Source organism: Leopardus geoffroyi, chromosome A1 (assembly GCF_018350155.1).
Source record: "Leopardus geoffroyi isolate Oge1 chromosome A1, O.geoffroyi_Oge1_pat1.0, whole genome shotgun sequence".
Lineage (NCBI taxonomy): Eukaryota > Metazoa > Chordata > Mammalia > Carnivora > Felidae > Leopardus > Leopardus geoffroyi.
Genome location: NC_059326.1, coordinates 195460064 through 195474777, shown reverse-complemented (window position 1 = coordinate 195474777; position 14714 = coordinate 195460064). Strand labels below are relative to the sequence as shown.

Below are 14714 nucleotides of genomic sequence, written 5' to 3'. Positions count from 1 at the left end.
TCCTCTCTTTCTTGGTAGAAGTCACTTGGCAAACCCACAAATCTGGTAAAGTCCAACCGTCCCCCAACTGTATGTGAGCATCATGGAGGTAAACATGGCTGGAGAAAAACATTCAGGCTTGCTTATTGACCTCTCTTTAATTTCATGACCGTGAGTCTCAAATGAGCCCTTCATGGTGCCTAATTATGGTGCTATCTTCCATAGTCGGTTTACTCTCCCAGATGACTATTCTCACAACTTCTCCCTCCTGAGACTCCTGATTCCCCCTCCCCATCCTTGCTCTTAGCAACCAGGTCGGGACTTATTGGCACTCTTACCATCACATCTCCCCACCTTGGTGGAGGCCAGTCTCTCCATTCATGCACTAGATCACAACCCCCTTACCTCCTCAAGGGTGAGTTTCCATCAACTCTTTCTTTTTTTCTACATCACAAATTGTTCATTCTCTACTGTACCATTCCAGTCATCACAAAAATGCTGTTATTGCTCTAATCTTTAAAAAAAATGTCTTGAACCCACTTCTCCCATCAGATATCACTTTCTTTGCTCCCTCTTTGTAGCAAAATTCCACCCACCATCCACCATGATACAGAAACCACTGGTTTCAGGGTATTCAGTGACCTCTGTGTTGTCAAATCCAATGATTAATATCACTTCCCATCTCATTTAACCTCTCAGAGCAGCACATTACCAGCTGGTGCCTCCTTCCTTCATGATACGTGTTCTTCATTCAGCTTATTGGATACGATACTCTTGGTTTCCCCCCCACATCACTGGCTGCACCTTTTCAGTCTCCTTTGTTGGATCCTCCTCTTCCCCCAGGCCTCTCGATGTTGAAGTGTCACAAGGATGAATCCTTGGTCTAATCTTTTTTCCAATCTACACTCCTTGGTGATCTCACTCAGTTTCATGGCTTTTGATACTGAGTATATGCCGAATGCTCCCAGATCTTCATCTCTACCCCAGACCTTTCTCACAGACACTATACTTGTTTATCCAGCTCCACTTAGAAGTTCAATAGGCATCTCAGACTTACACCTCCAAATCTGAGCTATCAATCTTCCCCAAACCTGTTCTACCCATAGCCTTCCCAGGGTCTGTTGGCAGCCACTCCATTGCTTCTAGTTACTCAGTTTGAAACTTACTCCTTGCTTTCTCTCCCAGGCCTCATTCAATTCGTCAGGAAATCCTGTTGGCTTTACCTTCAAAAATCTACCCGATTCTGAACCCTTCCTCCCATTGCACTGTCATTACCCTGATCTAGACCACCACCATCTCTCACCTGAATTATTGCAATAGGCTCTTGGCTGGTTCCCTCTGCTTTTATCCTTGTTTCTCTAAAGTTGCTTATCAACCAGAGCCATGGCGACCCTTTTGAATATGTCACTTCATGTCAATTCTCTGCTCAAACCTTCTTATGCCCTCTATTTTGCTTGGAATAAAAGCCGAAGCCCTTAAAGTGGCCTATGAGAACTTTATAGGTATTCCCTCATCCCATTATATATCTGACTTCGACTCCTACTACTAATCTCTGGGCTGTTCCTTAAACATGCTAAGCATTCTCCTACCAAAAGGTTTTTGCATTGCTATTCCCTCTCCCTAGAATGCTGTTCCTCCAGAAGTCTACCCTCACCCCCTTCACATTATGGTTCCCTTATCAACTCAGTGAAGCCTTCCCTGATCACCTTACTTAAAACTGCAACCCCCCCACCCTCCTGATCCCCCTTATCCTTTTTTTTTTTTTTTGTAAGTCAATGCACTTATCACATTTGGACAAACTATACTTTTCTGAGCCATTATATTTATATTTATTGTCCGTCTTCCCCCTGTAGGGTGAAAACTCTGAGAGAGATTTTTGTCTTATTCACCAATGAGACCCAAGCATCTAGAACAGTGCCTGTCACTAGGTAGATGGTCACTAAATGTTTATGGCATAATAATGTCTAACTAGCTGCCAAAGTCTTTTTCTTTGTCGACCTGGGAGATTGGCTTGAGTGTTGGAGGCAGGCAAACTGAGATGTCCTATGAGATGTAATCAGAGGGACTGAAAAAATTCACTTTTCTTCCATGTGAGTCCATGTAACTTAATGCTGGGTTTGTAGCCTTGAGCACCTTGGTGTAGCCAGCCTCCCACCCATCTTGGGAAACACTTGTCTGTTACTCAGCAAAAGTGACAAAAACAAACAAACAAACAAAAAACCACCCTGGCCAGGTGGCCTCATCCATTTCTCCCTCTATCTTCAGAGGCTCTCTCTCCTCCCACAGAGCAGTCTGACCTCTGGTTGTCCTTGGATGTAGATCTCCAGGTTGGGGGTTTTGGCCTTCACAAGTGGAAGGCCTTGCATCTTAACTCAGTAGTCACACTATCATCCCTGAAAACCATGCAGGATTTTCTTTGCCAGATATTGGGCTTCTTGGCTCTTCCCCCTGCTGCCCCCCAACAGCCTGGCACACCCACGTGAAATCCCTCAGGCTGTAGTGCCTTACCTTCAGGGAGATACACACTGTCTCATTGCTGAACAGGAGAACAGCCTGTGATTGGAGTGTTTTCAGACGGAACCGGATGTGCCAGTTCTGAGCCTCTGGAAGACGGTACCGTCCAAAGCTTTGACCGCTGAACCTTGTGGCAGTACCTGGAGAAGCAACCAGAGATGTCAACTCCTTATGAAGAGGTCCCCTTGGAGTCCCCGAGCTGACTTTGTCTCATTCAACCCTTGGGTGACATTGCTCACATTTTATAGATGAAAGAATGAGGCTTCTTGGGGGTGGGGGGTTACTTGTCCAGGGCCATGCAGCTAGACACGGGCCATCACCTTGCACGCCTTCTTTTGGCCCCAGAAACTCTTGCCTTGGGTCCCAGCTTGAGGGAGGAACTGTGAGCCCAAACCAGGAAGAAAGCAAGAATCAAGCTGGAAATGTAACCACTGAAATGTGTGGACATGAAAATTTCTACCCTACGTAGTTTCTGTGTTATTTTTGACATCACTGGGGGAAGAAGGAGATAGAATTGGAGAGAATTCTGCATTTATATGTGATTTCAGGAATACCACAAAGGTCATTTGCCTCAGGATCTCTCCTTCACCATTAGGAAGGTAACCATTTGAGTAAGCTCTTAACCGTATGAAGCACTGTGAGAGGTGGAGAGGACCCTTCGATAAAGGAAGGGGCCCAAACTTCTGTAAAGCCCTGCACGCACGTCGCCCTGTAGCAATTGGTAACACACAGTTATAGAGTAAGGAGTCTTCACTTAAACTTGAGTGAACAACCCCTGCTTGTTTGACCAGGGGACCCTCGTATGTGGACCACCTATTCAAAGCCCTTGGAAATAGCGTTGTGTGGGCCTGCCTTGGGAAATGCTACATTATACAGATTACTACCTTCCCCAGAAGTGAGTTCAGTTGTTGAATCCCTAAAACCTCAGTGTGGATAAGCTTATCAGTTGTCCAGCAAGGGGGGCAGCTGTATAGGCCCCAGATCTCCCAGATTGTTGAAGAGAGAGAATAAAAGCCAAGAGGAGAAGGAAGAACCAGAAAGCCTGAGGCACATGGCATTTCAAGATCCTAAGAGTCTGTTGTACTCTAAGTCTAAGACTCTCTGATGCTGGCAATTCCATTGTAGTAGGTCATTACTCGATGGGATATTGAAGATGATGGAGATCAGGAATTCTCAGACCTGGCTGAATATCAGGACCAGCTGGAGAGAGTTTTAAAATACAGAATGCCACACTCTACCCTCAGAGAGTATGACTCAGTAGGTCTGGAGGAACGTGAGAATCTGCATTTTGTTTATTTATTTATAAAGTTTATTTTTTTATTTTGATTGAGACAGAGGCAGAGTGAGGGGGGAAAGGGGCAGAAAGAGAGGGAAAGAGAGAATTCCAAGCAGGCTCCACACTGTCAGCGCAGAGCCCGAAGCAGGGCTTGATCTCACAAAACTGCAAGATCGTGACCTGAGCCGAAACCAACAGTTGGACGTTTAACGGACTGGGCCACCCAGGCGCCCCGAGAGTCTGCATTTAAAAAAACCTCCCCACGATGCGTGTAGCGACTGGAAGGGAGACAAGGGAGGTTCCCAAGAAGAGATCCTTGATACAGGTGCTAGTTACACGGATGTGTTTGGTTTGTGAAAACTAGTCGGGCTGTACAAGGGGTCCATGGATCCTTCTGTGTGCCGCATTTCACCAAAATAATTTAAGAAATAACAACACAACCCTAATTGCTTCTGGTGATTGGTGAGCCAGCCTCTCTAATATTTCTCCAAGTGTAGACCTTGGACCACCTGCTTCAGAACTACCTGAGGTGCTGTTTAAAACTGCCAATTCCAAGGAAAAAGAGAGAGAGAGAGAGGATGAGAGAGGCCGACAGACAAACCAAGAAACAGACTTTATACTGTAGCGAACAAACTGAAATTTACCAGGGGGGAGGTGGAGGGAGGGATGGGAGAAATAGGGGGATGGCATTAAGAATACATTTATCATGACGAGCACTGAGTAATGTATAGAATTATTGAATCAGTCTATTGTACACCCGAAACTAATGTAACACAGTATGTCAACTGTACTGGAATTAAAATAAAAACTTTATTTATTTATTTATTTATTTATTTTTAACATTTATTTATTTATTTATTTATTTTTAATATATGAAACTTATTGTCCAATTGGTTTCCATACAACACCCAGTGCTCATCCCAAAAGGTGCCCTCCTCAATACCCATCACCCACCATCAACCCTCAGCTTAACCCACCCTCCCACCCCCCATCAACCCTCAGCTTAACATTTATTTATTTTTGAGACAGAGAGAGACAGAGCATGAACGGGGGAGGGTCAGAGAAAGAGGGAGACACAGAATCTGAAACAGGCTCCAGGCTCTGAGCTGTCAGCACAGAGCCCGACGCGGGGCTTGAACCCACGGACCGCGAGATCGTGACCTGAGCCGAAGTCGGACGCTTAACCGACTGAGTCACCCAGGCGCCCCTGAAAACTTTATTTAAAAAATGCCAATTCTAGGCCTCACCCAAGACTTTCTGAATAACAGACTGTGGAGGTGATACGCAGGAGCAGTTCTCTTTAAAAACACACTCCCCAGATGATTCTGAATAAGCATGAATTTTAGAACCTCCGCTGTCTGGTGCCAGGTGACCGCAAGAGAACCTTCGGCCAGCACAGCATTCCCTGCAGGCAACCCTGGGGCAAGAGACATAGAAAGGAAACCCTTCCCTCCCGCACCCACCCAGAGTAGCTCACCCAGCCTGAATACAGTGGGACCTAGAAAAAGCCCACAAATCTTTGGAGAAAGAATTTCCCTAATGCAAACTGGGGAGACCCATAAAGGTAGGCCAGGCCAGGCAGGGGGCGATGGTGAAGGGGAGGCGATGCCGTTTTCCCTTTGCCAACATCCCTAAGCGGGTCCAGAGCACTGATTCTTGACGCCAGGGGTGCTGGAGTTGAGTCTAATCAGAAAACTAACTTCCTGTGGGTTGTGGTAAAGAGCTCAAGCTTTAGAGGACACAGGGCTATTTAAGTAACCAGCCCTTCGTTGGAGGCTGTGCAGTGTCGAGCAAACCAACACAATCCCCATCCCTCAGTTTCCACTGTAGTTGGATCTGGTGACCCTGCTTCTCAGGGTGTTGGTGACAGTCAGTTCAGGTAACGTAGACACAGTGCCTGGCGCATAGCAGAGTCCTTCTAGCAACCACCGCCACCGTGTGAGTGGCAACCATCACTGACGGGGTGCTTATGATGGGCCCAACAAAGGCTAAGTGCTTTTATATCCATTAAATAATTTACTCCCCAAACCTACTCCAGAAGGCAGATGGTAATATTTTCGTTACCTTAGAGTTGAGAAACTACAGTTCAGAGGATTTGGCAACCCACCTAAGGTCACACAGCTAGCAAGAGGTGGAGCTGGGGTTTGAACCTGAGCTGTCTAGTCTAAATCTTGAGATTATAAGCACCACGCTGTAGCAGTAATAACAGGAAAAGAAGTAGCAGTAACTCGTGTTTACTGACCACTGTCTGTATGTCAGGCACTTTTTTTTTTTAATGTTTATTTTTGAGAGAGAGAGAGACAGAGCATGAGCAGGGGAGGGGCAGAGAGAGAGGGAGACACAGAATCTGAAACAGGCTCCAGGCTCTGAGCTGTCAGCACAGAGCCCGACGTGGGGCTCGAACCCACAAACCGTGAGGTCACGACCTGAGCCAAAGTCGGAGGCTTAACCAACTGAGCCACCCAGGTGCCCCTATCAGGCACTTTTCTAAGCAAGCCCTTGATACTTATTTGTTATTTTTATTTTATTTTTTAACATTTATTTATTTTTGAGACAGAGAGAGACAGAGCATGAACAGGGGAGGGGCAGAGAGAGAGGGAGACACAGAATCTGAAACAGGCTCCAGGCTCTGAGCGGTCAGCACAGAGCCCGACGTGGGGCTCAAACTCACAGACCGTGAGATCATGACCCGAGCCAAAGTCGGATGCTTAACCGACCAAGCCACCCAGGTGCCCCTTATTTGTTATTTTTATTTTATTTTATTTTTTCATTTCTATTTTTTTTTTTTTTTAGCAAGTCCTTGACATTTAACACTCATTTAATTCCTCTAACCGCCCAAAGGCGCGGAGAGGCTAGATCATTTTCCTAAGGTTAGTTGGCGAGCAAGGGGCAGAGCTGGGATTCAAACCCAGGCAGTCTGATGTCAGCGTCTGCTCTTAGCCATCATGCTACTTACTTGCCTCTTGATTCCTGACTGTTATTTTCAAAACTCCAAAAAGTGGCCGGGAATGGGGTGCTGTTCCATGACCAGATTTGGGGAGGCTGCCACCTGTCTCGCGGTGGCCTGTGGACTGTGGCCTTTAGCCCTGTTAAAATCCCCCCTCTCACTACCCCCCGGGGCCTCCCTGGGATCTCCACCCCCAGAGCCAGTCTGGATGAGCCCCGCAGTGCTGGGTGTCTTGGAGAAGCCCGTCACTCACCATTGCAAGAGCAGCTCCTCTCCAGGCGGTGCCGCGGGGTCAGGATGCTGAGCCTGGCTGTGCTGTAGGTGGGTCCCACCCTGGGCTCCAGGTGCACCATCTCTCGGCACCTTTGACCCTGGCAGCGCGGGCCCTGGCAGGGCACCACGGGCATGGCTGACCTCATCTGAATTCCCACCGACTGCTCCATCTCCTCGGCCGAGCGAGTGATGATGGATGCCAGCTCCTGGAGCTTGTAGAAGGTTCCGGAATGCCCCTCAAAGACCAAGAGCACGTCCACCCCAGCCGTGGTGTCTGCAGGCTGAAGGCTGGCCAGGTGGATGTTAGCTCGTCTGATGTCCAGTTTGTTGCTGAGGAACCTCTGCAGGTTCCTCCAGTGGTCACTTACCAGCTCCTCCGGGGTGAGCTGGTGGAAGCCCATCCACAGGGCCTGCTGCAGAGCCTCCCGCCCCACGTGCCACACGTGGACGTGGACCCCGGCAGTGGTGGCGAAGGTCCCGTCATCGACGGTGACGTTGAAAGCATAGCGGCCGCGAGACAGGCCCTGGGTGGCGATAATCTTGCCATCAGTTGCGCCCACTGAGAAGTGCCTGCCCAGGGTCTCCTCTCCTGCCAAGCTGTAGGTCAGTGTGTCCTGAGGGTCTCGGTCCGTGGCGTGGATTTTGCCCACCATGCCCCCCTGGAACTCCTCCTCCCCGACGGTGATGAAGATCTCCAGTGGCAGGGCCGAGGGTGGGTAGTGGCTCTGCTCTGTGATGTGGACTCTGACGGACGTCGAGGACGAGAGGGGAGGGATGCCGCTGTCTGACACCTGTGGACAGAACAGGCACTGCCGTCACCATGGGCTGCAGCTGTCGGTGGCCCAGACCAGGCCGGGCCTCCTTGGGCAGCCTGGTCTCTCCGCTCAGGGGGCAGGCTCAACGCGCTGTCAGAGATGAAAAAGAAAACAAAGACTCCAAACGCACCGGAGGTTCTGTGGAGGGAGTTCCATCCCCTACCACGTGGTAAAGCTGAGCTCCCTTTCCTCATTTGACATCTCTCCGAGCCTCTTCCTAAATCTCTCTGGCCACTCGAACGCGAGCCTCCTTCCCCTCCAACGTCCCTCGTTCTGTCTCCTTCCTTTTTTTTTAATTTTTTAACGTTTATTTATTATTGAGAGACAGAGCGCCAGCAGGGAAGGGCAGAGGAAGAGGGAGACAGAATCGGAAGTAGGCTCCAGGCTCCGAGCTGTCAGCACAGAGCCCAATGCGGGGCTCGAACTCACGAACCGCGAGATCATGACCTGAGTCGAAGTCGGATGCTCAACCGCCTGAGCCACCCAGGTGCCGCTGTCTCCTTCCTTAAGCGACGCATCACATGTCTCTTCGTGATTCCTATGTGCATCCTTCGTGGTCCCTGTCAGCCTAAGGAGGTTCTCCTTGGACACCCCTTTACTATGTGATTGGGGTTGGAGTGGGCCTTTGTCCCTCAGCTAACAGATACTCGCTGAGTCCTTTCCCCGGGCCAGAGACAATAGATACATCACTAAATACACAAGGGAATGTCAGACTCGGAGGAAGTACCGTGAAGGAAATCACCGGAGCATGGGGCAGAGATGTGAGGAGTGAAAGGGACCTAACCCAGATCAGGTGGGAGGGGAGGCATCTCTGAGGAGCTGAGTCCTGAGGAGTTTGGAGAGGTGAGAATAGCAGGTGACACAGGGAACCGCAAGCGTCAAGCCCTCGGGGGGAAAGAGCATGATGAGCTCGACCAAGCAGAAAGGGGCCCCGGCTGCTGGAGCGAGTGGGCAGGGCTGAGGGCAGAGGAGGGCTCGAGGGAGGCCGCCCAGTCACTTATGGGCTGAGGAGCACAAGGTCAGGTTTTATGTCAGAGTCGTGAAAAGCCACGAAGGTTTTAACAAGGCCATGCCGTGACCTCAGTTAAGCAAGGAAGAGAATGTAAATAAAAAATGCCTTTTTCCTTTCACGTTTTGCCAAGCATCCCTGCAACTTTGTGTCCAGATTAGCAAGAACGAAGTATCCTTCCTCTCCTCAGGGACGTTATCATTTTCACAGCTGTCAGCCCAGGGCCTCCATGACTTTCTCTAGAGTCGTATCTTATTCCCGTGCTTTGAACGGGGGGAGAAGGTTGTGAAATGACACCTACTACTGGGATTTGTGCGTAACACAGATGAGGTCATCAATAGCAATGAGAGTAGTTAAGACTACTGCTAAGTATAACATACAGCTAGCTGGCATCACTGTGAGCAAAACCGTGTGCCACTTTTATTTATTTATTTATTTATTTATTTATTTTTTAATTTTTTTTTTCAACGTTTATTTATTTTTGGGACAGAGAGAGACAGAGCATGAACGGGGGAGGGGCAGAGAGAGAGGGAGACACAGAATCAGAAACAGGTTCCAGGCTCTGAGCCATCAGCCCAGAGCCTGACGCGGGGCTCGAACTCAAGGACCGCGAGATCGTGACCTGGCTGAAGTCGGACGCTTAACCGACTGCGCCACCCAGGCGCCCCTGTGCCAGTCACTTTTAAATGCTTCCGATGCATATATGAGATAGCATATCAGCACTAACCCAAACCCTCGCCTTTCTTACGAGATAGATGCCACGAAATCTCCCATTTTACAGCAGGTATAACTGAGGCTCAGAGAGGTCAAGTAACTCACCGAAGGTCACACAGCAGGTTAAGTCCCGAGCAGAATCTGAACTCCTAGGGTCCATAGCCCGTTTTTTTTGCTGGCCTCTAGTACCTCCCAGTGAATGAAAGTGGAAATACAGGACAAATGCAGGAGATGGTGATGCCGATAGTTACCGAGCGATTGACTGGGTCAAGAAATGGAGCCAGGAACCTGGGAGTCACCCCTGATTCTTCTCTCCCCCCCCCCCCCCCCCCCCCGTTTCCAATCTATCACCAACTCCTGTTTATTTCCATGCAGAGCTTGTCCCTAATCTATCCTCTCCCTGCGTCTTCATTATCAGCTCAAGGTTTCAGCACCATTGGCTCTAGCTGGGATTGGAAGTAGTAATAAAAGTAATACCAAGGCTTATAGTTAGGATTGGCTGTACTTTCTGGTTTGCCCGGGTCAGTCTTGATTTTCACTAATTGATCCTGTTGTGGCTCAATGATCGCCAATGAATGTTTTTAGCGCCTCTCTCCCTCTCAAGAGCGTCGCAGTTTGGACCTCACGTATATGGTCACCCAAGCTATGAGACCTCCATGATCCAGCCACCCCATGTCTTCAGCTTATTCCCATTATAGATCACCACGCCAACCACATTAGCTCCATCTGAGGCCACTTCAAGTGCTTGTTCCAGAGCTTGAACTCTTGGCTTGAGACACTGCCTCATGTCGTTCCTGCCTGTGACGCTTTCCTGCCCATTTTCACACTGCTCACTTCTCAGGTCCCAGCTCAAAGGTCCCTTCCTCGTGAGGGCAGCCATCCTCTGAACATGTCTCCCCTGTGCCCTATGAGCCTCTCATCACTTTCTTTCTTCATCTGTTTATTGTTTATCTCTGTGATTGGAATCAAAAGCCCATGAGGACCATCCCCTTCTTTCTGCCTGCTACATTATTAGCAGCAAGCATAGGGGCTGACACGTGATGGGTGCTCAATAGTTGTTCAAAGACTCAGTGAATGACTGACTGGCTGGCTGGATGAATGGATGGATCCATCATCCTGATCCCAGAGAAGAAGTTCACAGCACAATAGCATCCACTGTGACTTGAGATTTAAGAAAGGGGTTTTGAGGGAATTAAATGAAGAAGAAACGTTTAGCCACCATCTTGACAACTTTACTTTGGCTGTTCTCGGGCTGCCCTTTGCAACATCACCGTAATCCCCTTCACACGTATATATGTTCTCCAGTTTGGACCCCGCACCAATTTCTGTGAGGTTCAGAGAGCTGTTCTGGCTCAGGGAGTTAGAGCCAGAGTGAGGGTATAGTTCTGCCTGGAGGCAGTGTAGGAATTAAGAGCTTAGGCTCTAGGGTCAGAGTGTTTGGTCTGGAGCAACCCATCTCTGCCACTTATTAGCAGTATTGCTTTAAGCCAGGCGCTCAAGCTCCCTGTGCCTCAGTTGCTACATCTGTAAAGCGGGGGTGGTAATTGTACCTGCCCTAAAGCCCATTGCGAGGATTTAATGCAATGAGACCCGTGGAGAACTTAACCCAGGGCCCAGCACCTAGTGAGAGCTCTGTACACTTCCCCCTAATAATAGGAGCACTGACAGTGCTTTTGCCAGCACATTACTGTCCCCATGGTCACCACCAGTGGCCCAACACAGCTCTCACCTTGATCTGAAGCTGATACCACTCCTGGACTCTCTTTCTCAGGCCCATGGTGGTCACCAGCCATCCATCAGGGGTCACTCGGAAGGCAGAGCCATCATTCCCCTTGGTGATTCGGAATGAGTAGGGGGGGCCGTTCTCGGGGGAGTCTGGGTCACTCAGGATCAACTGCAGGACTTTGCTGCCAATGGGTGAGTTCTCCTGAGACAGAGAATGACAGGAAATAAAAGAGCAAAATGAATTCCAGTCCTTCCTTTTGCATCTTTCTGGGTCCCCTCCTCTGGGCTGAGTCCTCAGCACTCTGGCTGCTCTCAGGCCATGCCTGGACCTCGAGCTGTCATTCATTCATTCATTCATTCATTCTGCCAGCCTCTGAATTAGTTGTTGGCTCCGCCAATCTTGACCAAGAGCTTCCTGAGGGCGGTTCTGGGTCTTAGAAACAAAGCCCTTGGAGGCCAGAAGGGTCCCTAGAGTCCCCTTATCCTACAGAAGGTGACTTGTGCAAGTTCACACAGCTGGCGATTCATGTATATAAATTAGTAAGCACCTGGGATCTACGTGGAAATTTTGGGATTCGTAGGGTCAACTGAACACTTATAAATGGTTTCCTGTTTAGAAGACCAATGGAACAGCCACTCAATGAGAACATTTAAAAACGCGTAGGAATTCAACTAAAAAACAGATTTCCTGGGTACTGTTCCAGTCTTTGCTCCATAACATGGGAAGTCAGTATCTAAAACACAGTGGTGGTTCACTGTCTTTTTGCAACAAAATCCTATCTATGAACAGAAATCCGATGGACAGAAACTAATGGTTGCCTATCCAGTAGACATTCCTTCCTTCCTTTCTTACAAAACCTGACTTTTGTTCAGGTGTGGGGTGGCCGTATCTCGGAAAAGCTGTGTCCTTATTAAGAAGAGATGGACTATGATTGGTCTAAGTCAGTTATAAAATCTGATTTCAAGTGCCAGTTTTTGGTTTAATGTTGATCATGTAATCTGATTCTGATCATTGGAGAAGTCAACCAGATGAGGTTTTAAGAAGTTTTCTTCTTTGCTAAAAACAGAGTGGGGGGAAGTCCCCTTCTGTTTGCCTTTGAAGATGGTTAGACAAGGATGTGATGCTGGAGCTGCAGCAGCCATTTTGTAACCATGAGAAAGAAGGTGAGGGAATTTCAAACAAGCTAGCTCAAAGCTGTGATACTGTTTTTCTGATGAAATAACCAATTCTGGAGTAGAACTTCCCACCATCATACCTTTTGTTACATGAAATAAATCTTTATTATTTAACAAGGTTTTAGATAATCTGTTATTGGCAGTCAAAGCATCCTACCTAATACTCATAATACACAAACAAGTGAATGACTCTGGCTGATACATAGCAGGACCCATGATTCTGCCATCTTATCCTCGTCCTCACCTCCCTCACCTCTTATGGTCACAATTCCCCAGTGAATCCCTAAGCCCTCTTCAAATCCCATTTGTAAACCATCAGTATGATGAAAATAGCATGAGATCTGGAAAATCTTCTGCGTTTAAATCCCAGATTTGCCACATTCTAACAATGGCACATTTCTGCACCTCCATTTTAAAAACCTGTAAAGTGGACAGAGTAGGCCTCCTTATCCTTGGTGATATGTTCTAACATCCCCAGTGGATGCCAAAAACCATGGATAGTAACCACACCTTGTATATACTGGGATTTTTTTCTATATATACATACCTATGATAAAGTTTCATTTATAAATGAGGCACAATAAGAGATTAACAACAATAACTAACGATAAAATAGAAAATTATAACAATATACTCTAATAAAAGTTATGTGAGTGTGGTCTCTCTCTCTCTCTAAGTATCTGTGTTCACCCTTCTTCTTGTGACCATGTGAGGATAGTAAGATGCCTACATGATAAAATGACGTAAGATGAACGACATAAGCACACAGCCTGTGTGGTGTACATTAAGCTACTACTGACCTTCTGATGATATGTCAGAAGGGGATCACCAGCTTCTGGACCGTGACTGACTAGGGGTCAGCCTGGCTGAAACCACAGAGAGCGAAACCACGAATAAGGGGGCGGGGGGCAGTGGTTACCGTACTACCTGTTTCATGCAGCTATGCAGGTCCCAAATGAGATAATGAATGTGCAAGTGCCTAGCACATTGCCCGATTATTTGTTAATGCTGTAATTCATAGTCCCCTTTTGCAGGCTGTGTTGCCATTAGGGATATCAGTTGGCAAGGTCACAGCCCATGTTTGGGTGAACTGATATCAGTGGTGAGCACCCTCCACTAGGAAGGAGGGAGATGAAGGCAGGAAGGCTTCAAGATGTCTTTGGAAGCTCAAGCGTACCTGGACAGAGGTGCTGTAGTTGAGCTGGAAGAACCTCGGCGGGTTATCATTGACATCAACCACTTGGATAGCGATGTCTGTGTCCCCATGCAGTGGGGGCCGCCCGCTGTCTGTGGCTCGGAGCCTCAGGGAATAGCTAGAAGTCTGTATAGCAAGATGCCAGTAGAGAGTTAGCAACAAGACCCCTCAGTTCTGCCCCATGACTCATCACTAATGTTTTCCCCAAAATAAGATGGAGATGCTCCGCTATGCCTGCCTCCATTGCCCGTACATACTATTTTAGGGTCCAGGTTTTGGAGTCAGGAAGAAATAGGTTTGATTTCCACTTGAACCATTTCCTAGCTGTGAGACATGGAGAAGGTGACTGAACATCTGTGAGATTATTGGGACCCACGCCCTGGGATTATTTTAAGGACCAAATGTATGTAAAGCACTTAGCAAAGTTCCTGGCACAGAGCAGGTGCTCAGTAAACAAGAATTTATTATTGATTTATTACTATTGATTTATTATCTAATGGCTCCTTGTCAATAGTAAGAAGCTAGCCTGAGCTCCTCTAAGGGAGGTTAAGGGTCACTTAGTCCCTCTCCTGCCTCTGGCCTCATAGGCCACAGAGACCACACAGAGAAAACAAGTGAGGGCAGGTCTGGAGAAGTCAGCATGGGGTGCTGACCACTGTTCTCTGGACCTGCACCGGGACCATACCTCTGCTCTGATGAGCTCGGGTCGGGCCCCTCCCACATGACTCACCTGTTCCCAGTCCAGGGCCTTGGCCACCTGCAGCTCCCCCTTCTTGGGGTGGATGGTGAAGTGCCCGAGCTGGTTCCCTCCTACCAGGCTGTACGTGATGGCACTATTTACAGGTCCGTCTTCATCAGTTGCTGACACCTGCAGCAGTGGGAGGGTAGTTGTGAATGGAGGTCAAGAGGGACCTGAGGGAATATTGGCTCCTGGGAGTGTAAAGGGAACAGATGAGTGTCCCCTCCAATGATTGCCATCGGAGTGGCAGTCCCATGGGCCACAGTCATCCCTACCAAAGGAATCTCTTCATTTTATATCGTAGTATAGATTTCAGCATGCCATGGTTCATTCATGTACTCATTCACTCATA

The 14714-nt window shown here is 48.2% G+C and overlaps 1 protein-coding gene across 1 annotated transcript in view; it reads right to left on the bottom strand.

The window, feature by feature from the left end:
• The window catches only part of FAT2 (FAT atypical cadherin 2), an 82870-nt gene that overhangs the window by 9082 nt on the left and 59074 nt on the right, over positions 1-14714 (bottom strand). Inside the window, exons 16-20 of the mRNA XM_045436789.1 lie at positions 14354-14491; positions 13606-13749; positions 11257-11454; positions 6970-7780; positions 2488-2633 (exon numbers count right to left, since the gene is read on the bottom strand). Coding sequence (XP_045292745.1) covers positions 2488-2633; positions 6970-7780; positions 11257-11454; positions 13606-13749; positions 14354-14491 — 1437 coding nt within the window. The remainder of the gene's footprint in view (positions 1-2487; positions 2634-6969; positions 7781-11256; positions 11455-13605; positions 13750-14353; positions 14492-14714) is intronic.